General features: G+C 42.1%; 1 protein-coding gene across 1 annotated transcript in view; it reads right to left on the reverse strand.

The window, feature by feature from the left end:
• The window catches only part of snx33 (sorting nexin 33), a 28060-nt gene extending 6998 nt beyond the window's left edge, over positions 1–21062 (reverse strand). Inside the window, exon 1 of the mRNA XM_033635386.2 lies at positions 19486–21062. Within this exon, the coding sequence (XP_033491277.1) occupies positions 19486–20917 (1432 nt within the window). The 5' untranslated portion in view covers positions 20918–21062. The remainder of the gene's footprint in view (positions 1–19485) is intronic.
• Between the last annotated feature and the right edge of the window lie 1592 nt (positions 21063–22654).

Consider the following 22654-nt stretch of genomic DNA (forward strand, 5'->3'; position numbering starts at 1 on the left):
GGGCGGAGTTGAAGTTTGCAGCCAGACTTCAGAGAGAGGAGAGGGGTAGACCAGCATACCGATTGAGTGAAATGGAGTGCAGCCAAATGTTTCTGTGGAAAACAACTCTCTGATTGCCCACCTTCCTTCTCCCTCCAGGTCACCTTGGTGAGTAAGTGGCTTCATTTTGAACCGCAAACCCCTTTTGACAAAGTTCACTGCTAACAGTGATAACATAGTCAACAATGCTAAAGGGATTTTACATCTCAATACTGAGCCACTGACTCACCGGGGCAAGCTGGTGTTACTAGCGATAATGGCTAACGCTTGCTAGCTCCGACCAGACCCAGGTGGTGCACAGTGCAGTAAACTGTCGAGTAGTAACCTACAGATCAGCATGTGTGACCGATGAAAAATAACCTCAGTGGTCAACTGATTAACCGTTAACTGCTGACATCCTAGTCCGGACAATTGCAAAAGAAGGCATGTAGCCCTCTAAAGAGAAATCACCACTGAAGAAGACACAAGTGTCTGGCAACACCTTGTTACATTGTTTGTGTAAATGCCAGCATACCAATGACAAATCAGGGTCTTAAAGGGTTGTCCCATTTCATAGGGTAAGTTTTCAACAACCACCCATTGTAACTCTGTTCAGAGAGGCAAGGTGGCACTCGATAACGAGGGGTAGAGGTAAAATCTGAAATGATTAGGCCCTGATTTGTCTAAATTGTCAACCAGATGAATAAAATACTTTTTAAAATAAATCTCCAGCTTGGTTCTTGCAGTATAATAGCTCATGTCAGTGCTGGAAATAGTTAAGTCTGTTTTCCTGCAAAGTAATTAGCCCTTTTAATCTCTTCCTGTAAAAATGATTATATTTCCAAAACAAAGCCATTAGGAAACTGTTATCCAGGATGACCTTAAATTACCCCATCCTGACAAATTAAGATATGCTCCTTCAAAAGTTGTACTTTCTCTTTAGAGGTTTAGTTGAGTACAATATCTAATTTTCCAAATCATTACTTATTGCTTCACAGTCCCCTCAAGGTGTGTGAGTCTGACAGTGAAACAGTACAGCACAGCCACCAGTGTGTAATGACTTCATTGCTGCAATGCAAACCGCAAAACAAACAACACCCTTATTTTCCCTTCAAGACTTGGAACTGGGCTAAATTTCTCTCTTAAAAAGTAAAAAGTAAAAATATTTGGCAGGTAAATTGCATGGCGCTTTTAAATATAAGATATGGTTTGGTAAACCAAGTGACTGAAAGAGACATTACTCATGTACATTGTAACACTAGAATACAGTCAAGTTTAAATACTGCAAGTCTGAAACCCTTAAACTGCTTTATTGTCCAAATACTGACGAGAGTGTGGCGTCGCCTGGTATTCCATTTCCAGTTTGCGTAATCACAGTGAGTCAGTATACTGTAAAACAAACTAAAGACTTCAAACACAGGAAGGACTAACGTGACGGGGAAAGATTAGTGGATGTTTTCTGCATCGGACAGACGAGTAAACAGAAACATTTCTCAACTGAGGACAAATGAGGCTTGTCACCACAAAACACTGACCATTAGTAAAGGGCTGTGAGTGTGTGTGTGAGTGTGTGCGTGACGTCTGAGTCAAGCACCACAGTGAACTGATGAGACTTTTGTTCTCTGTTGACCTCTCAGAAAAAAAAGTCAGTGAAAATAGCAACAACAACAAAAAAGGCTTCTTTCTTAAACATATTGACCTGGTCATCTCTATATTCCCAGGGTCCTGTGTTCTTGAAATAAATCATATAAGATTGGTAATTGCAAATGAATGAAGGGGAGATGGACATTTCAAATGAGAATTAAATGCTAAATATCTGTTCAGCCACTGAACTTTCTAAAGAAAGAAAAATGGTGTAGATTTCAAGATAACATCAGTAGCCTATAGCGTATAGGTGGGTGATTTCAACATACTGACCCAGGGAAATACACATTGTTGAGAACATAAAACCTTTTGAAAGGTTTTATTAATGCATCAGTTTAGGAGGATATAAAACTAGGGAACGTAGGGACCCAAGGAACATAGATAAACCCCCATATTGGCAATACAAAATGTTCCCTTAGCTGAGGTCAAAGCAGAAAGTGGCAAAAAAAAATGCATCTGTGAATCTATGTGGAATGGGTGCTAGAGGCTTGCTGACGTAAGTCGGGTTTCCATCCAAATGTAGCTCAATTTTTAACCAAATTTTCAGAAAATTAAAAGAAAAAAAAAGAAGAAGCAAATTTGTGCACTTTTGCAACCACTACCGTTATGCTAGTATTCAGAGGTGGTTCATTAAAATGAGCAGTAAGTGGTGCTAATTTTCCAGTTGAATGCCGTTATACCACTGCAAAAAAAAGAGGACACAGCAAAACTGTATTGTAACTTCAATGTAGCACTAATGACTCTACATTCAGTGAATGTAGAGTCTGTAGGCAAACCCCAGAGATCTTGCCTCTGGAAGAAGAGCAGAAGAGCCCTGGTTTCCGGTTGTAGGCTGTTTGTAGTCCGCGTGATATTGACCAATCACGTTTGAGCCAGCTGCAGTTGTTGCCAGGTTAAACGGTCCATGCGGTGAACTAACGAGGCAGAACATAATTGGCATCACTGCAAACTCTGAATCCATCGCAATGGTTCAGCATATTTACTTACATATAAACGGAAGTTGGAAACGGAAATTCGCCTCCTCCGCCCAAATCAAACCAGAATGCCAAAAAATCGGGGGTCTGCCCCCAGAGGCTGTATCACCGTCTGCCAGAAGTCAGACGCCGAATACAGCCGAAGGGTTCCAAGAATGGTCAAAGGTGTACCCAATCAGAAGCAACGTGTTTACAAACCAAACTCTGGTAGATCGCTTCTTACTATACATACTTTTTACAACATTTTGTCGGGGCTGAACGCAGCCCTGGAAGACCTGGAAATGCTAACCAATCAGAGCATACTGGGCTTTTTCAGGAAGAGGGCTTAAAGAGACAAGCACTAAAACAGAGCGTTTAAGACAGAAGGTGAATCTTATGTTCCAGCAGAGACAGTATGAGGAAAAAGTGTTTTTGAAGCTTAAAGTAAATAAATATATTCTACTAGAAACCCAAATACAGGTATGAAGCTAAAAATGAGCATCATAGGTCCCCTTTAAAAGTGGAAATGACTGGGCCTTCAGTCTATAAAGACAAGAAAGATCAAAGTAAAGAGGCCACTGACATAAAATCTTGATGGAGGAGAGGAATGGAGAAAAAGCAATGAGGGGAAAAAAACAGGACGAGATGTGCAGAAAAGCTGAAAATCTGAAAATAACAGAAAGGGGAGGCTTGAGAAGAGAGGAGAGGAAAAAGAAAAACTGAGACACAGCCTCAAGAATGCATGACAGGGTCAAAAGGACTCTGCGATATCTACCAGTGTTTAATGTGGGCCTTAAAAGCCCAGAGGATCCACAAACATGACAAAAACCACTGCTGAGTAAGCTAACAGTAATATTGTTTACACCAGCCAATCAGATACACAGATAAAAACAGAGCTGGAGTTTGTGTCCTGAGCTGGAATGTGCTCCCAGCCGATTTTTGCCATCTCAAATATCCTTTGGCCATTTATCTTCGGGGCTAATTGGCTACGGGACACTGAAACAAATATTTCCAATACTTTGATTTTTTTATATTACTTCAGGGTTGAGGAATGTTCAAAACAGCACCACCCTCTCAAGCCTGCACGGAGAATTAGTTACCAGAAATGCTTAATCTCAGTGATCGGGCAACTGTCTCTGCACGCTCGATAATTTTCTGCGCACATCTACGACTCTTTTGACTGTGACTGTAACTGTTACACTCACAGAAATAAGACGTGAAGCTTCCAAGAGCTCCAATTGAAGATCCTAATTAAAGCCATGCAAAGAGATGTTCAACAGATGTTCTTTCTTTTTTAAATGTGTACAGTGAATCTGATATAAAACTATTATATACTTAAGTTTCGCACAGATGGTGTTGTAAATCCACGCTCCTGTCAGACATGTTCCTATCAAGATGCATTTGTTTATGCTCAGCTCTGATCTTGAAGGGAAGTGTTATTAATCACCCCTAATACCCCCGCATTTATCTCAGCATTCCTCTGCAAAGGGATTTATTTCATCCCTCTTAAGCTCAAGTTTCATACATTTGTAAAAAAAGAGGGTGTTGTCACTGAAATCAAAACTTGGACTCGATTCCGATAAAGAATATTTGGGATTTCCAGCTGCCATATGAAACAAAATGAGCTTCATTATGTTGGCTTTTTCAAACTCAGCCAGCCTCACCAAGATCGGATATTTAAAAAAATCTGTCATCACACATCACGTAAAAGAAATAATCATGTCAGCATTAACAGTGACATCATAATCCATTTGTATAACTTATCTTTATTACTCTAAGCTTTGTGAGACAAGAGTTGTGATGTCCTACAATCCCTCCAGGTCTTAAGGCTTTCCGTTCTGTTTCTGATTTGGACGTTCAATTAATTTCAGTTTAGACTCTTTTGTTATGAAGCAGATGTATCATTTCCTCTGTGTGTTTGCCCTGTAACTTACGTCTAACTGAGGAGTGTTGCAAGAACTTGAGAGAGACAGTAAAATAAAGAAAAATGCAAGATGTCCCTCTGATGAAAGATGTCTGGCTGATCAGACTGTCAGCTGTAATTGGTGACACAGTGCGATGTGGATATCCAACCTCAACTGACACGTCCTAACAAATTAAAGACTCGGTCAAATGACAAGGGCTTTCCATTGTCCTAACTTTTACGATGGTGTTTTTCATGACACAAGACCAGAGAATGCAACAGCTAACAATGCTCTCCTCTGAAGGATGGCGTCTCCATGCCAACCACAAGCATCGTGTCAGCGCTACCATGACTACAGCTATGTTGGCAGACACCCAGACCCTCTCTGACAGTTTAAGCTTCATTCCTGTCAAGGGAGGGAAAAGATTAGCAGACTGGTGGCGACAAAGAAGAAGAAGTTTTAGTTTAGGGTTATTTTAGCTGCAATGGAGTTCAATGGACAGAGCCAGAAAAACAATTAATGTGTGAGCTAACTGGTGACAAGATGCCAAAAAATGGATTGATCAAAACATGAACAAATACAGATGCCAATGACTTCTATTTTCCATTTATTCATAACAATCCAAGCACTCGGAGACTTCCAAAAACCACTTTCCTGTTGGCGGGTCGACGGGGAGTGGAGCCTATCCCAGCATGCAGTGAGCACTGCGTAAGAGGCTGGGTACACCCTGGGCAGGTTGCCAGTCTATCACAAACATATAGACTGGAAAAAACCCATTCACATCTGCAAAGCATCTTCAGGTTTTCCAATTAGCCTAACCTGCATTTCTTTGGGCCTGAGGACATCTGTTCAGACAGACAGAAATAATAACAACATAGTACTGACCTCTAATGTCTCATTTCCACTACATGGTTTATCTTGACTTGACTCAACTCACTTGTAGTACAGGGCTCGGGCATTATCAGAGTATTACGGTATGGCAGGGTATTCAGAACTTCTGTTGGTATGAATTTCAACAACTGAAAAATACAGACACTCCACTTTCTATTAAACTGATATGGAAATGCTGTATTGTAGTGCACAGCACGCACCACCAGAGGTCAGTCTCTGGAACAAGCAGCTGAGCTGAGATGGATGGCGAGTGCAAGTGGTGAGGATAACGTTAGAAAGCCTGGTACCCCCTCAGTGTTTGTGAAAGTCTCAGCTTATTGCTATAGAGATGCTGCATGAAACTGCCTTCATCTTCAATGTGACACTGATTGCTTTCATCAGCAACCAGAGATCAGCAACATCTGCATTTCGTCACATGAACAGCTTAGTGTACGTAGTGTATAGTGTCGTTTTGTGGGGTGCCATTTTTTGAAGTCTGGGTCGAGTGAATAAAAAAATTGCAGCTGCTATTGAAGATAGCTTGGCTGTTTAAAAATGACAGGTTTGTGAGGGATGTCCCGTGTCGGTACGGTTCTCTCTGACCAATCAGGAGTCTGCAGTGTTTTAACTCAACCCTCTATTATTGGCTAAGTTCACTTGGAACCTCGACCAAGATGGTACCAAAAAAAAAAATAAACAGGTACTGTACACAGCTTTTGTTAATGGAATACCAAGAAAGAGCGAGCCGAGTCGAGCCGTGCTGTACCATGCGGTGGAAATGGACCATAAGCGTACTTGGCAGGCTTTCAGACTGAAAATAGTTCTGCCTTTAAGCTGTATTAATTAACGTTTTGGCCACTGGACAAAACACCTGAGGTATATCTATTCACACATCAGACACAGAGCAACAATAGCATCCATTATCTCTGTTGGGATGTCAATGGTAAACTGTTAATCAGTTCACTGCCTAGATTACTTTTGACCAATTATGTATGTAAGTCTTTAAGGTAATTCTGCTACTCTTCAGTTTACTGCACTGCGAGTCACCGGGATTTATGGGAGACAGACAGACAGCTGCATTAACCGCCCACCCTCCAGTCTCCACTGGTTAGCTAGCCTTGGCCATTCTGCACTGCACACCAGCTAGGTTGGATGGGAGCTAACCAGCAGCACCACTGATTTGGTGATTACCACTGGTAATGCTAACCCAACAACGTTACTGTATAAACATTGTGCCCACCCTCTGGTTTCCCACAAGGTCGCTCTAATGAGTAAGCTGTTCAGTTTCAAACTGCAAGCCCCTTTTTAGCATCACTGTTAGCTCCATTAGCAGTGTCAGCACAGCTAGTGGTGCTAACATAATTAACAATGCTTAAGGGGTTTTGCAGCTCAAAGTTAAGTCACTCACTCACCATGGCTACTTGGGGGAAGACTGGAGGGTGGGTTTTGAAGCACAAAGCATTAAAATTTCACCTCCTAAAAATGGATAGCGCTTTGAATTGTGGTGATAAAGCTCACTAAGTCAATTGAGCGCTAGCCCAAAAGGAAAAGCCTCTTGTATTTCAAGTCATGTTGCTTTTTTTTTTTTTTTTTTAAAGATGTGTTTTTGGGCATTTTGCCTTTAATTGATAGGACAGCGTGTGAAAAGGGGAGAGAGAGAGAGAGAGAGAGGATGGTATGCAGCAAAGGACCACAGCCTTGTTCATGGGGCGCCTGCTCTATCCACTAAGCCACTGACGCCCCAGTTTGCATTTTTTTTTCCTTAAAATTTAACAGCATAGTGGGGCACCCAGTGGCTCACTTGGTAGAATAGGTGTCACACGTACAAAGGCTAAGTCCTTGCTGCAGCAGCTGCAGGCTCAATGCCAACCCATGGCCCTTTGCTGCATGCCATCCCCTCTCTCTCCCCCCTCACGCTACCAGCTCTCAAAATATCTACTATCAAATAAATATGAAATAAAGACAAAAATGCCCCCCAAAAAAAGAAAGGAACAGATTAGTTGATGGTTAATGGGTGTCTGGCTATCAGAAGCAAAATAAATTGAAACTCACATCTCTACTCTCCACCAGCTTGTTCAGAAAAATATCTGTCTCTTTAACTTTTAAATGCTCCACTGTTTTCTCTAGCTAGTGGCTAACCGTCTGTTCACCATTAGATGCTGGGCAGGTAGCCGGCTGAATGACACTGAAATGCCCTCGGTCCTACCAGGAATGGGTGCATACATGGACTTTATTGGCTAATTCAGTCCATGCCAAATTACGTTTCATTGTGTTGATGTAAAAGCTGAACATTACCCAACTTGACACGGCTCAGGCACCAATGTAGTTGTCTCATTGAAATAAACAAGGAGGCTGCATTTGTAACCCAGGGCTGTTCTTTGTTCGGATGTGGCCTTGATAGCTACAGACTAATAGGTTCGGCTGTGTTGTAATTGAGGTCATAGCTTGTGGTGATGTTGCATCGTACACTGGGAGGTAAAAGGAAAAATGGTTTTGTCCAATTTAAGTTCATGAGCAGGACAGAACATATATATATATATATATATATATATATATATATAGCTATTAGTCTTTTCAAATATAAGCTAACTCCTCTCTTACCTCATGCCTCTTTCAGTCTAATGACACTGTACCACACAATCTGTGGTTCTTTGAGAGGAGGAGGGGGGTGGCGGTGGTAAAGACCGAGTTCTTGGAGACATCTGTAATCTCCTTCAGTGTGAAACAGCAGTGCACTGGGGCCAACACAGACAGGAATGCAGAAGCATGTGGATACACAGTGTGTGTGAAGAAGAGGGCCTAGCCTTTGTCGAGATTTATGAGTACGCAAACAGGAGAGAGAAAACATTTGCTCTCCATAGTCACCACAGGCAGAGACGGGGACTGCAGCCAACAAAATAACATACAATCAATGTTCAAAAGGTGCCATAACTGGGCCACTGCACGCTCCTGAAACCCTCGACTGGTTTCACAGCCTTCCTGCTGACAGTGCTGTATTTTCCTGTATGTTGTAACCAGTGTATGGAATGTTAATCTGTAGCATGTTTATCAGACAATATAAATACAGCAGCACTTTGAAATATTAAAAAATACTGAGAGCTGTTCAGACAAAACACACTGAGACACTGCACAATCCCAAAACATAAAGTAAGACAAGCCTCTGTTGCAAATCAAGGAGACATTCGACACATACATTTCCTCAGAGCTGGCGACAGAAAATCTTTTCCTTCGAACTGATAGAGCCTGCATGTGTGCTGCAATGTGTTGCCATATGGAGGACAACTAACCTCTTGTCCAGATTAAAAGTCTGGCTGGTGTGCTGGAGGCATCCCAGGGGAGCTAGCTCATTCTCAAACTGAATAATGCTCTGCTCTGGATCTCAGAAGGTTTTATCCCACTATCAGCAATAGCTGAAGTGAGAAAGACCACACTGTCTATACTGAAGAACAATCTAAATGCCAAAAAAATGAGTCAAGATAAAAGGAAAGCAGCTAAAGTTTGGTACATTTTATTTTGAAAAAATGCACTGCAGATTACCACAGCACATTTGTCACGACTTTTGTTTTGGTTTTATGTCACTTATGACCTTTTACTTCAGGATTCTAAACTGCAATTACTCCAGTGTGGCCTTCTCTAGCTAAGCCACCACTTGAAGTTCAAATTTAATCATCTTGTTTTGAGTTATCCACAACAAGTTAACTGTAATTGTTGCCGTACTTTCTTTTTTTTTTTAAAGATTATTTTTATTGGCTTTTTGCCTTTATTGACAGGACAGAGGGTGAAATGAGGAGACAGAGAGAGAGCGGGGACTGACATGCAGCAAAGGGCCGCGAGCCGGATTCGAACCCGCAGCCGCTGCGGCGAGGCAATGCCTCTATACATGGGGCGCCGGCATTATCCTCTACGCTACTGACACCCCTGTTGCCGTACTTTCTTAAAGTGAACTCCAAGACTCAACATGTCATTCTGGGGACACAGGTGATGCAGATCCAGGTCTCCTACAGAGCAAACGCCTCAGATTTCATCTTACACAACGTGTGATTAGATCAGATCAGACTGATACCCACACTGCAGGGCGGGTTGGTTTCACTCTATTGTGGAGCCTTTTGTGTTAATTCAATGCTTCATGAGGTGGTTTTGTCTCAGATTTGTGCCTCAGATGTTGCCAGATACAAAAACTACGGAACATGATATCTGCCTCACTCTCTCGATTAGTTGACACGTTAAAATTGCTGTCAACATAACCTTACTTCAAGAGAATACACATTTAATATTTAAGGCTAGATTGATTCCAGACAATGGATATGTTACATTTGCAAGATATTATGTAGCAGAGACATTAAAATGTATGGTTAGGGTTAAGCACAATAAGCACGTGATTATGGCGAGGAAAAAATCATGTTTTGGCTCAAAGCCCAGACACACCAAACCCACATCAAAGAACTGGTGGGGACAAATGCTGACTGTTGGCTTATGTCACCAGTGTCTTGGTCAAAAAGTTGCAACTGAACACGTCACAAAGACTACAGCCAACTAGCACCTATGTTCTGCGACTGACTCTAGATAGCAGCAGGCCATGGTAGATGGTATTCAGTGTTGGGAAGATTACTTTTAAAATGTAATAGGTGACAGATTATTAGTTAACCTGTTGTTACAACTAATGTAGTAAGTAATTTAACTGTTTTAAACACTTCATCAAAGTAATGTAACTTATTATGTTTGATTAGTTTTTGATTAGTTTTTTAACAAATGTTGAAAGCTGAAAAGTCCTATAAATATAAATTTAAACCAGTCAGTGTGACCCTCACAACAGTGCTCAGCACTGTCAAACTTTTATTACTGATCAATGTAAAAACAAGATGGCAGCCATCTCTATCAAGTCTGCAGCCAATCTCGACACAAAAGTACCCTGGAAATCCAGAGTTCTCGCGAGAGCACAATTTGAATTTGCTCAGCGAGTCACTCTGGCAATCAGTAATGATGCTCATTACCCATGCCGTTGGAGCCGAGCTGCACCAATCACATCGGTGTATCTGATATAGGCGGGCCAGAGGCAAGCTAAACAGATGACAACAGCACTGCGACAACAAAGTCCGGAATCAGTCAGTTTTTTGAAACGGCTTTGGCCGCTACAATGAACGAGTTAGACTTGGCTTTTTCTCTAAAAGAGGAACAGAAGACGGTGCTCGAGTCTTTCCTTTGCAAGACGGACGTTTTTGCTGTTTTGCCGACCGGATCCGGCAAGAGTCTAATTTACCAGTTAGCTCCGCTGGTAGCTAAGCGCTAAGTATTGTTCTGATTGGTCGTAGTGTTATCCAATTGCGTGCAGTATGCATGCTTGGTGCCACCCCTCGAGTTGGGCCATTTGCATTACTCATAGCCAGACCCTAAATCTTTCTAGATTTGGGTCTGGATTTCCAGGCTAACACAAAAGTGGACAAGGTCCAAAACCTGATCACACTGTATGGTTGAAACTTGTTGATTTTACTGTTATCCCATTTGAGGACATTTGGACTTCATCACCATCTTATTTGTGGACAATGAGACTTAATTATCGTTGACAATGTTTAGTGTTTTGTACTTATCAGGTCCTACTGATAACAAATTCGCTGGGAAAAATTAAAAATGCAAACCAAACAAAAGTTCAGGTCTCAGGAGGATATAATGAAGAATATAGAATGTTATATTCTACATATAAGCTTTTTACCCTAAGAAATATATTGGGGTGAAACCCTTGTATAATCGCCAACATTTTGATTAGTAAATGTAATTTAATTACACAGTTTTTCTCAGTAACTGAAACAGATTACACTCACATTTATTTTGTAATGTAATTACATAACTCCATTACACTTACTGTAAGTAGTAACTCCCCAACTCTGTTTGTATTCATCATTCAAAAAGGGAAACCGGAAGACTGACAGGATGGATTCAAGATGCTAGTTAGCCAGTTAGCAAATTAATACCACAACCCCATGTTGAAAGAACAAATGATATTTTCCGTGTGCTAGTGAACAATAACACAAATAGTTACAAACTGCTTCTGCTTGAGGGCTTTAAAAATAATCTTACCCAGTATAATGAGTTTGTTTTGATCTGACGCCCTTTTGACTTTAGCTGCTTGTTTACGCTCCTCTTCTCTGTTTCTTTTCTCATGCACTGAGCTGGGCTGCCAATCAGAGTGATTTCATTAACCAATGGGCTCCGTCGTGCCTGATGCAGACTCAAAATGCTGAATTGGCCAAAGAAAAGCTTTCAAGGGTTGACTTCTTTCTTTGTTTGTTTTTTTTTGTTTGTTTTTTTTATATATACTTTATTAATCCCCCTGAGGGGAAATTCAATTTTTTCACTCTGTCATTCACACACAGGTCCGAAAGACACACACATGCACAAACAGGACCTAAGCATGCACAAAGTGGAGGGATGTCAGGGTGAGGGGGCTGCCTTGGTCAGGCATCCCGAGCAGTTGGGGGGTTCGGTGCCTTGCTCAGGGGCAAAAGGAGGTGAACTGGCACCTCTCCAGCCACCAGTCCATGCTCCATATTTGGTCCGGACGGGGACTCGAGCAGGCGACCCTCCGGTTCCCAACCCAAGTCCCTATGGACTGAGCTACTGCTGCCCCCAATGGTAAAGGACACACTGCAAAACTAGGACGACAGTTGACCATCAGCGGCCCAACACTTGGTCCTTTTCAGCCCTCTAAACAGACTCAGAGCAATGACTAGGCATATTTTTTGCGCATACGTGCACACTCCAAGAAAACTCTTTGCTTTAGAGACCCCTCTGAAGCAAACCAAACTCAGACCACCTCCCGAAGCGTGGTGTAACGCTTGCAAGGATGCAGGACAAGAAGTAGTTTTAGTTTGGTCCACAGAAGATACTGCACGTCTCCAAGTGTGGAATGTAGAATACCTCAAACAACAACAGTCTACAGCACAGAAACACTAAGGTTTTCCTCTAAGAGCAAGAGGCTTCATAACTGCACTGCATCAAAGTATAAACAAAACTACATCAATATATATTATATATAGTGTGAGTAGAAAGAGGGCTGAGGCCCATCAGACCTGAAGTGGAGTCTCTTTTCTGTTTGTTCACTTTTTGGTCCATTTTAAGAGGACTGTGTTTGGTTTGCTTAAAAAGGGTTATATGCGAAAACACCCTTAGTGTGTCAGGGCCCTAAAAATACTCAGTTTTGGTGGCACAATCGTGGCAGGAAACACAGCCATGTCAGTAAAGTACAACTGCTTTCCATGGCACTATACCCACTGGAACAACAGCTACACATCATTTAAAAACACTCATGTTTGGTGGCTAAAAAGCCAGTGAATATGCAGCAATGTCTCGCTAACAAACAACTGCTTTTGTTGTTTGTTGGTCTTGGACAGTAGTCTGCAGCCTGGTAGACGTCTCACCTAGGTGTCACGTCATCCACCATCCTCTCCACCTCAAGATGACAGTCCGCTCATGTACTGCATCACTTCAGAAACACTGATATGATGCGTATAATACATACACATGTAATGTATTTGTAGTTTGCAGAAACAACAATGCATATGAGTCAGCACAATAAATTTCAGAGAACAGGATTACCAAGGAGTAATTGTAACAGGCAGTGCAAGTGTAGCCAGCAGTGCTCACATCTGCTCACACTAAAGCATCAGAGGCCCTTTTTTGAATAACAATGCTATGTAATGAACCCTATAGCTCAAGACTCTCAATTGTATTCAAATGAGATCAAGGTCTATGGGATTAAGTCTGGCAGAGGTTCAGAGTACAGCAGAGCACAGCTAAGAGTCCACGCCTTTGGACCAAACTAGATTTACTTTCTCCATTATTGAAACCAGGGTGCTGCCCAGACAGACAGTTCTGATGTGGATGTCTTAAGGGGGAAACATGAGGGGGAAAGATGAAAAGAAGAAGGACGTGAAGAGGATAACAAAACAGACAGACCAGTAGATTGAGCAACAGTAGAAACCAAAAGAGAAGAAACTCAAAGATCTGCGGAGTAAAAAGCTAAAGTAGGACAAAGAGAACGAGATAAAGAGATGTATGAAGCACACCCTGACATTTTTCTGACATCACCCCAAACCCTTCTCCTCCCTAGATCCATTTTATCAAGGCCACATGCAGCCCCTGCCCAGCACCACAGCTCAGAGACAGTTAACATTCCTGCAGTTCACATGCTCATCAGGATCACTGTTAACAAAAAAAAATCAGCTCCTATAGAACTCAGTGAAGGGAAAAATCAGGCAGGAAAGAAGCAATGAGGACATGAAGAGGAGGAGGAGTGCACCGGAAAAGGCTGACCTCAGTTCTGTGTGTTCTGAGTGTTGCCACAGCTGTATCTGGTTCAGCAGAACACAAGTCACATCAAGGGGAGTTATCTGGACCGGCAGGGAAGACTCAGCAGAGGGAAAAGGTCTCTGACTGCACAAAAACACTGCTGCACAACCTCCTCGGGCACTGTATTTGTTGTCTCTTTGCTAAGGTTGGGTGCCGTTTTACAATTTTTTATGCTGTTTCCAATAGCTTCAGCACAGGTATGAAAATTATACTTTTCTTAAATACATTGCTTTGAGGAATATATACATTTTATACAGTCACTTTTTTCATTTAACAAGTTGAGCTTTGAAAACAGCCAGTTGCACAAGGTATCGCCTACCTTAAATAGTCCAAACTTGGCAAAATTAGGATTTAAGATAGGGACTATTTGATTAAAGAGTAAGTAAACAACACCACTAGGTATTTGTTGTTGACTTTTAGTATCAATATAACGACCAAATGAATGAATGAATGCCAACTCTTTGAAGTATCAAGGTTCAATACACAGCCTTACTCTTGGCAAGCATATGGAAAGGCTAGAATAAAGTACTGGCCAGCTAAGTTGCAAAAACAAAAATGCATGAAAAAAAGCAATACATGACAGTATGTTAACAGCATTTGCCACAAGATTACCTCGTTTATTAAACTAAAGTTCAGTTGACTGTTCCCAATTGGTCCAGCCACAGGTCCAGATTTCTCATAGTCATTAGTTTAAGGTCCACACAGTTTATTATATGAAGCATCATACTTGCATTTGGCCATGTCGTCAAGCTAATTTGCTGTCACTGGTAAGTAGCTATCCCTTGGTTACTCACCACTCACTCTACAGCAGAAAATGGCACTTCAAAATAAAAGCTCTGTGCCGGAAATTCACTGTACTTCATAATACATTTATTTATTTATTTTTTACATATGACACATTCGTGAGTCACTTGCTGTCCACTCAGAATGAACCCACGACCCACTTTTGGCCACGACCCACTAGTTGGGAACCACTGTATTAGATGTTGCAAACAATACCTTTGTTTTATTGGCATGATGCACACAATTGACCTGTACACACGATATATAACCCAATCTTGCAGCAGAAATGTTTGGATGTACAGATCCGTTGAAACTTTGCATTTAAACAATACTGTGGTTAATGCGTGGCTAAGTTTAGGCACAAAAAAATCCTGAGGTGGAAAAGCCCTTCTGTGCGGAGTTTGCATGTTCTCCCCGTGGGTTTTCTCCGGGTACTCCAGCTTCCTCCCACAGTCCAAAGACATGCAGGTTAATTGGTGACTCTAAATTGTCCGTAGGTGTGAATGTGAGTGTGAATGTTGTCTGTCTCTATGTGTCAGCCCTGTGAAAGTCTGGTGACCTGTCCAGGGTGTGCCCCACCTCCTGCCCAGTGTCAGCCCCGCAACCCCCAACAGGATAAGCAGTTACAGAGAATGAATGAATGATATGATGTATATGAAATGTACAAATGTAATGTATTTGTGATGAGCAAAGACGTACAATGCCAACATTTTCTTCTAGAAACTGGGCTGCAATATCTCTGATCATCTCCTTTAAAACACTTCTGTTCATCATCTTTTATGGATTAAAAAAATCCCTTAGTGTTAATATAAATGCCCAACATGTTTGCAAAAACAACAATGAAATACCTAATTATACTTTATCTCTTTTCTCTTCCTCCTAGTTTTAATAATGTTCCCTTCTGCGATGCCAAGTGACTTTTGATGAACAGTGTGGCTACAATTGACTAAGTGAATGGTAAAACAGGCTCAGTAGTGTCAGTAACACAGCAAATTCCGACTAAAGTTTGCCAAAATTAGCCACCACAGGCTTGATTTGAATTGAGCAGACATTATTGCTTATGAGCTGAACTTTTCATTTGAAGCAGAAAGAACATGTTGTTTCTTCTTTAAAAAGTTAGTGTTGTTTCAAAGTGTCAGTTTGCCAAAATTAAGGAGAGACATATTTTTCTACTTAACCCAGTGGTGCACCGCCAAGCAGATATTTTTGGGATATCCACCTTTGTCATCCCAATATAACGAGAACGAATGGAATTTCCTGTGTGGTGTTCCAAGCATTTAGAAATTAAATTTCAGAGCCAGATATCTCAAATCTTTGGCACGTCACAGCCTGACACCACCAAGGTTGAATAATAACATTCACTTTTTTTGTGATTTGGGCAGACTGAGCCTTTAATATCATTCAGATGGCTTTGTTTTGCTCATTTATCGGTGGTGGGAGTAACTGAATGTAACTAGCTGAACTGTATCCCAGATGACCTCTGTGATAATGTTTGCCAGCTGTTTGAAGGAAGATAACATTTACCAGTGGTAGCAGCCCTTTCCTTCCTCTGTAACTAACTCCAATCAGCTGATACTGTTATTTGTCTGAGAGCTGACACAGAACGCTGATATGCCACTGCTCTCATGGGCCAATCTAAAAAGGCTGAGAGGAGGAAAAGGCCTGAGTTGCAGTGCAGACCTTGGCAGAGCTAATATTCCACCATGAGGTTAATGAAAATCAGCCGTCACAAACGCAGTCGTCACAAAGTATTCAAATCAGGAATGTACAGTTACAGGGAAATGCTGTGCTTTATGATTCTGATTACTGATTAAACATCAATATGCTTTTGAGAGTAAAATAAGCCACTGGCTCCAGTGAAGGAGTGACACTTTGCAACAGACATAACAAGTGAATTTCCAACATTAGCTGCTTATAGCATCTCTTGTCACTGTGGGCATTAATGCTATGATTCACAGATGTAAGTACTGATAATGCTCAAAAGAAGCATCACCTTGCTAAATTTTGCCACATTTATATGTGAGAGGTATGTGTGATCTTTAAAGTAGGTTTGCAGGAAGTGTTGGAGACTCCAGTGTGAACTGTATCATCCTATAAAAATAGTGATAACAGAACTCTTTCTCGGTTCGTAGAAACCTTTGCATCTGCCCAAAACTATGTTTGGAGTTAAAGATAAAATGGGCATTTGGCATACAGTATGTCTTGATGTTAAGACCACAAGGAGAAGGACAGAGATGTCAAGACAGTTGCCTCTGAGAACCCCAAATTAAAAGACCACAGGAATGACAACTGAACACCAAGGATTTAAAAACAAGCTATCTTAAAGACAACTACTAGGCTTGGGCAGTATCAAGGTATTATGGTATAGCAGGGTATTTAGAATTCCTAAAGGTATGATTTTCACTACCATCAAAAATACAGACACTCCTCTTCCTATTAAACTGATACGGAGATGCTGTATTGAGATGATGTATTGTAGCGCACCGCACATGCCATGACAGGTCAGTCTCTCGTGATGGAAAAGGCTGCCGAGCTGAGAACAAGGGTGACTGAGATTGGTGAGGATCTTAGTGTTAAGAACTCCCCTTTTTATTGTGTCTAGGAGGAACTAGGAATAGTCGTAGTTCTTAGGCCTTTTTTAGTTTTTCTTTTAGTGTAGGTACTGTCCCAGCACAAGAGGGATCATGAGTGATGGAAGTGTAGGGTGACTGTCAAAAAAACTAGCGAATGTAGCACCAGCAACCGCCATTTTAAATGCTATTAAAAACCTGTTGGTCATGTAAACCAGTGGTTCCCAACTGGTTCAGCCACGGGTCAAGATTTTATCTTAAGTCATCACCTCAAGGTCCACACAGTTTAACACATTCAGAGTCATACTTGAATTGGGCCATGTCGTCGAGCTAGTTAAGGAGCTGTCCGTTATTCACTCACTCTACAGCAGGAAACTGCACTTCAGAATAAAAGCTCTGTGCTGGAAATTCACTGTAAATGAAGTGTGTTTTTTACAAAATTGACATGTTCACGAGTCACTTGCTGTCCATTCAGAATGGACCCGTGACCTACCCTGGAAATCCAGAGTTCTTGCGAGAGCACAATTTGAATTTGCTCAGTGAGTCACTCTGGCAATCAGTAATGATGCTCATTACCTATGCCCTTGGAATCGAGCTGCTCCAGTCACATCGGTGTATCTGATATAGGCGGGCCAAAGGCGAGCTAAACAGATGACGACAGCACTGCGACAACAAAGTCCGGAATCAGTCAGTTTTTTGAAGTGGCTTTGGCCGCTACAATGAATGAGTTAGACTTGGCTTTTTCTCTAAAAGAGGAACAGAAGACGGCGCTCGAATCTTTCCTTTGCAAGAAGGACGTTTTTGCTGTTTTGCCGACTGGATCCGGCAAGAGTCTAATCTACCAGTTAGCTCCGCTGGTAGCGCTCTGGATACGTCACCCTGTGTATTGTTCTGATTGGTCATAATGTTATCCAATTGCGTGCAGTGATATTTACAAATGCATGCTTGGTGCCGTCCCTCAAGTTGGACCATTTGCATTACTCATGGCCAGACCCTAAATCTTTCTAGATTTGGGTCTGGATTTCCATGCTACCCGTGACCCACTTTTGGACTGCAGTCCACCAGTTGGGATCCACTGGTATAAACAGACAACAGAAAACACAAACAGCAGCTCTTAGTAGGGAAGAAAAGGGGTAGAAAACAAGGACAATTGAACTGAAAGTAAAGTATAGGCTTTAAATATACGTGGCGGGGGAAATACAACCTGATTTGGACTTGCAATACCATCAGTCAGCTTACATCACTTCAGCGTTCTTATTAGTGGTGCAAATGCAAACAGAAAAAAAAACCTTTGAAGGTATGTAGTTCTCAGGGAAGCTTCATTGTGAGCGGTTCCTCTCAGGAAGTCCCTAGAACTATTTGGTCAGACAGCGCCTAATGTCACACATCCAACAATGACTTCTGTCTCCAGCAGCTCAGCTTTTAGGCCACATCTTTTCTCCTAACAAATCCTGTCATATACTGTATATCCCCAAGAAGTATCAGGAGGCTCTATCTTATTCAGTTACATTTTGAACCTTAAGATCTAACAGCAATTTTGAGGAACACCAGCATCAGAGTGGCTAAGATAAGCTGATAACATATCTCTTACACATAAGCCACTCCCTGTCCGTGTTACTCAGGTGTCCTTGTCACATCATGGTTGTTGGTTGTTATATTGCACTACAACAAAGCGCCTGCCTATTGGTCTCATCAAAGTTTGAGCAGAACGTAGAGCTATTTAAGGTGAACCCACTAAAAAACACACACCCAGTTTTAAACAGAATATCAATGGTAGTTTTGCAGCATCGCTAATTCCGTAAATAGTTGAACTGAAGGAGGTGGAGCAGGTGACCTCAGATGCTGTAGGAAAACACTCTGACCTAATATTAAACTCTACACACACCATGTCTGTGTGTGTGTGTGTGTGTGTGTGTGTGTGTGTGTGAGATGCTGGAGGCAAAACCTGACCTAATCTGTCATCCATAACAAAATAAATCGCACAGATTGAGAAGCAAAACGTGATCACGGGCCGTCAGCTCGGTTTGTTCCCAATGGCAGACACTTTGTATATTATTATTATTAGTAACTACTATTGAAGCTTTTGCAACACCAGTGCAGCTGCTGCTTGTCTCGACTGTAGGACGCTACAGCACTTGGTTGTGTCTGGGTTCATTGATAACCTGCTTGCCCCTCTGATAACTCCTATTTGCTGTGTCATGAAGAGCTCGTTATGTGGCCTGATGGCTAGAAAAAGGAATGAAAATCAGATGGGAGGCTGCGGATACATCCAAACATCTGTGTTGATTATGGATGTAATTATTAGTATGATTTTTTTTATAATTTCCCTGTAATGGTGTTTGCATGCACGATGACATCAATGACATCTCACACATTTAATCTACTGGTGGATGATTTTACCTTTCTGTAGATGAATAATGTCGGGGAAGTTGCCCAGCAGGCCTTGGTAGAGTGACAGCTTGTCCAGCATATGGAAGAGGTCATACTTAGGTTGCTCTGCGAACATCTCTCCAATGTTCTCGTAGGTGCGGCCTGTATGGGAGATGGCGTTGTTGAGGGCCTCGGAGCTGTGGGGAGGGTCCAGCATGAACGACTGGCTGATGGACTGGAATGCATTCCCCAGCCGCTGGAACTCCTTCCTGAACCCACCCAGGTGTTTACGCACCAGCTCCGAGGCGACGTGCGTGAGCTGCATCACGCTGTCGTCCATCTTCTTAGCGAAGGCCTTGAAGGTGTCAACGCGCTCCTCTACATCCTGAAGGTCCTGGTGTTCATTGGGGATCTGGAGGGTCAGCATGAAATGGGCACCCACCATCTCATCTTTCTCCGCTCGTCTCTTGCCCAGTTTCCACTGCTTGTCATCAGCGCACATCAGAAAGTGTTCAAAGCCTTCGTACTGGGAGAGGACTGGGTGACTGGTCATGTGGTTCATCCACAGTATCAGCCGTCTCTTACGTTTCTCGATGAAGTCTTCCTCGAATCGCCCCGTGGCCTGCTTCTCGGGCAGGTGAGGCACAGAGATCACAGTGAACTTGTGCAGCAAGCGGTTGTACAGCCAGTCAAAGTGTTTGTAGCGTCTGTAGACAGGACGCCCAGTGTGGCTCGGCGTGACCCTGTACGAAATGTACGTCTTGATGCCCTTGAACTTTGTCTGTTTTGTGGGGTCTTCAATGGAGCAGGAGAAAGGCTGTGGGTTGTCCTTCCACACGGGCCCCACGGGACCCATCTCGATGGTGTACGACTCAGCTATCTTTGCCATCATGGGCACGTCCCCCAACACGAACGCTTCGACCCCTGAGCGCACAAAGCTGGAAAATCTGTTCAAGTTCCTGCCCACCATGCTGCCTTTCCTCGAGCTGGAGATGCTGTCCTGTCTTTCCATGTGCGGCTTGGCCCGGTAGTGCACATTGGGGTTGTTGGACAGCGGGCTCTGATGGGCATGTCCATTGGCTCCTGGGCTCCTAGTGTGGTCACCATCGTCCACCACCGTTGACCTGTCGTCCCAGTCGTCCCAGTCATCATCGTCGTCGTCATAGTAACTCTGCTGCAAATGCAGAGTGGTGTTTGGGGTTGAAGGGAAGTAGGAGGAGTCATTTCCTAAAGATCCCGCCGGGCTTATGGAGCAGTCAGTCACATTAGAGTTGGAGCGAGTGCGAATAATCTCCACATAGGACGCAGGGAAGAGACCCCTCTCCCCTCGGCTGTTCTCCCCCTGAAACCAGCCGTCCACCGACTTCTCGTCGAAGATAACCAGTTCCTCATTCTCCTGGATGCTGATCTCCTCTTTGTTTTCACTCAGGAAAGTGTAGATCGCTTTGGCTTTCACTGACATCTTGATACTCCAGCGGGTCCAAAAGCAAGAAAACTTCTACATGCACATAGTGCCTAGATGATGCTGCTGCTGTCCTGATGCATGCTGTGTTGGAAACACTAGCTCACTGTAATATTTAAACTCATCTCAAATTACATGGCAGCTGTCAGATCAGGTGTGCAACAGCAGAGTATGACTGATGTAAATTTAATGATCTGACGCTTGGTAAACACAGGAGAAGTCAACAGTTACGTAAAACTATTACACCAACAAAAGAGTCTAAAACAAACCTCCTGTGCCCACGAGCATCCTCAGCCCATTGAGATTATCACTCTATTGTCTTACTATCTAATATGTGTAAAAGTCTAACAGTAACTTCAGGCTATAAACGCTCTATAACACACAAACTTCCTCATAACACAAGGACGCTTCCTCCTTTCCTAACACAACAGGTTCAAAAACAAAACTGGTTTCACAACAGAGCTCCTCCAAAAGCACCGACGGTGGCTTTAATCCTCAAAAACCGGACAGCAGCTTCGCCTTGTTCCTTTACCGGACACTTGTTTCTCATCCCGGAGCCTAGAAATGATCCTCGGTGCAAATATCTTGAAGACAAAGTGGTCCGGTGTGGTGAAAAACAGAGGGATGAGTAATGGTATCCCTGTGCATTGTGAGCCCGCTCCGCATTCCCTCACACTGAAACTTGCTGCGTTTTCCTTGTAAACAGGTTCCTGCGCATCTTCAGTCGATCCTTGAAAGTGGAGGAACAAAAGCAGAGTCAGCACCCAGACAGTGTCCTCCTGCAGAGGATCAACACACAGCACAGCTCTGTATTGTTTCTTTGGGTTTATTCCTGAGCGCGCTGCAACAAAGTGACTCTTTCCATGACGTGACGCTTCAACAATTGGAGGCAAGTTCGCCTTTTTTTCATCAGCTCCTTTATACTCTTTGTGGAGCAGAAACTGGCTCAACACCGCCCCCAACAGGACAAACACGTTATTACAACCTGCAGCACAGATTATCCAACAGATACTCAGGCTGCAGATGATGATCATGACTGCTGTATCAATCAGTCAAACTTTATTTATATAGCACTTTTCATAGAAGAAGAATGCAACACAAAGTGCTTCACACAACAAAAACAATAATATTTTTCACCTCTTGAATGTATATATTTATAACTGTTACTCTTATTCTATTCTTGTTTTATTCTATTGATGTATATATTGTAGTTAAACTATAACACTTACAGTCTCAGCACAGTGACGATATATATTTTATTTTTTATATTTTAATATCTTAAGTACGAGGGTTAACACTGTGGCATAATACACCTTTTATTTATATTTAATGCATATTTTCATTTTTCATTTCTATTTTATTTTATTTTATTGCTTTATATTTAAATATTACTATTTCATACTCTTATTCTTACTTCTCATAATTCTCTATTCTTTACATTGGAGCGACTGTAACAAATCGTAATTTCCCCTCAGGGATCAATAAAGTATTTCTGAGTCTGATTATGAATCAAATTGACTTCTTTAGTGAAATCCACCAGTATAATTTATATATATATAACTTTGTTCATATTCCAAACAGAACATGTTTAAATTCAACTTTAAATTTGTGTGTATATTGCACTATTTCATATTCGTAATCAAAGTGCTTCTGAGGACAATTAAACTAAGAACATCCCTCAAGTACAGTTTTGAGGTACTTGTACTTAAGTATTTTTGTTTTATTTACATTTCAGAG

Source organism: Epinephelus lanceolatus, chromosome 5 (genome assembly GCF_041903045.1).
Source record: "Epinephelus lanceolatus isolate andai-2023 chromosome 5, ASM4190304v1, whole genome shotgun sequence".
NCBI classification, from domain to species: Eukaryota; Metazoa; Chordata; class Actinopteri; order Perciformes; family Serranidae; genus Epinephelus; species Epinephelus lanceolatus.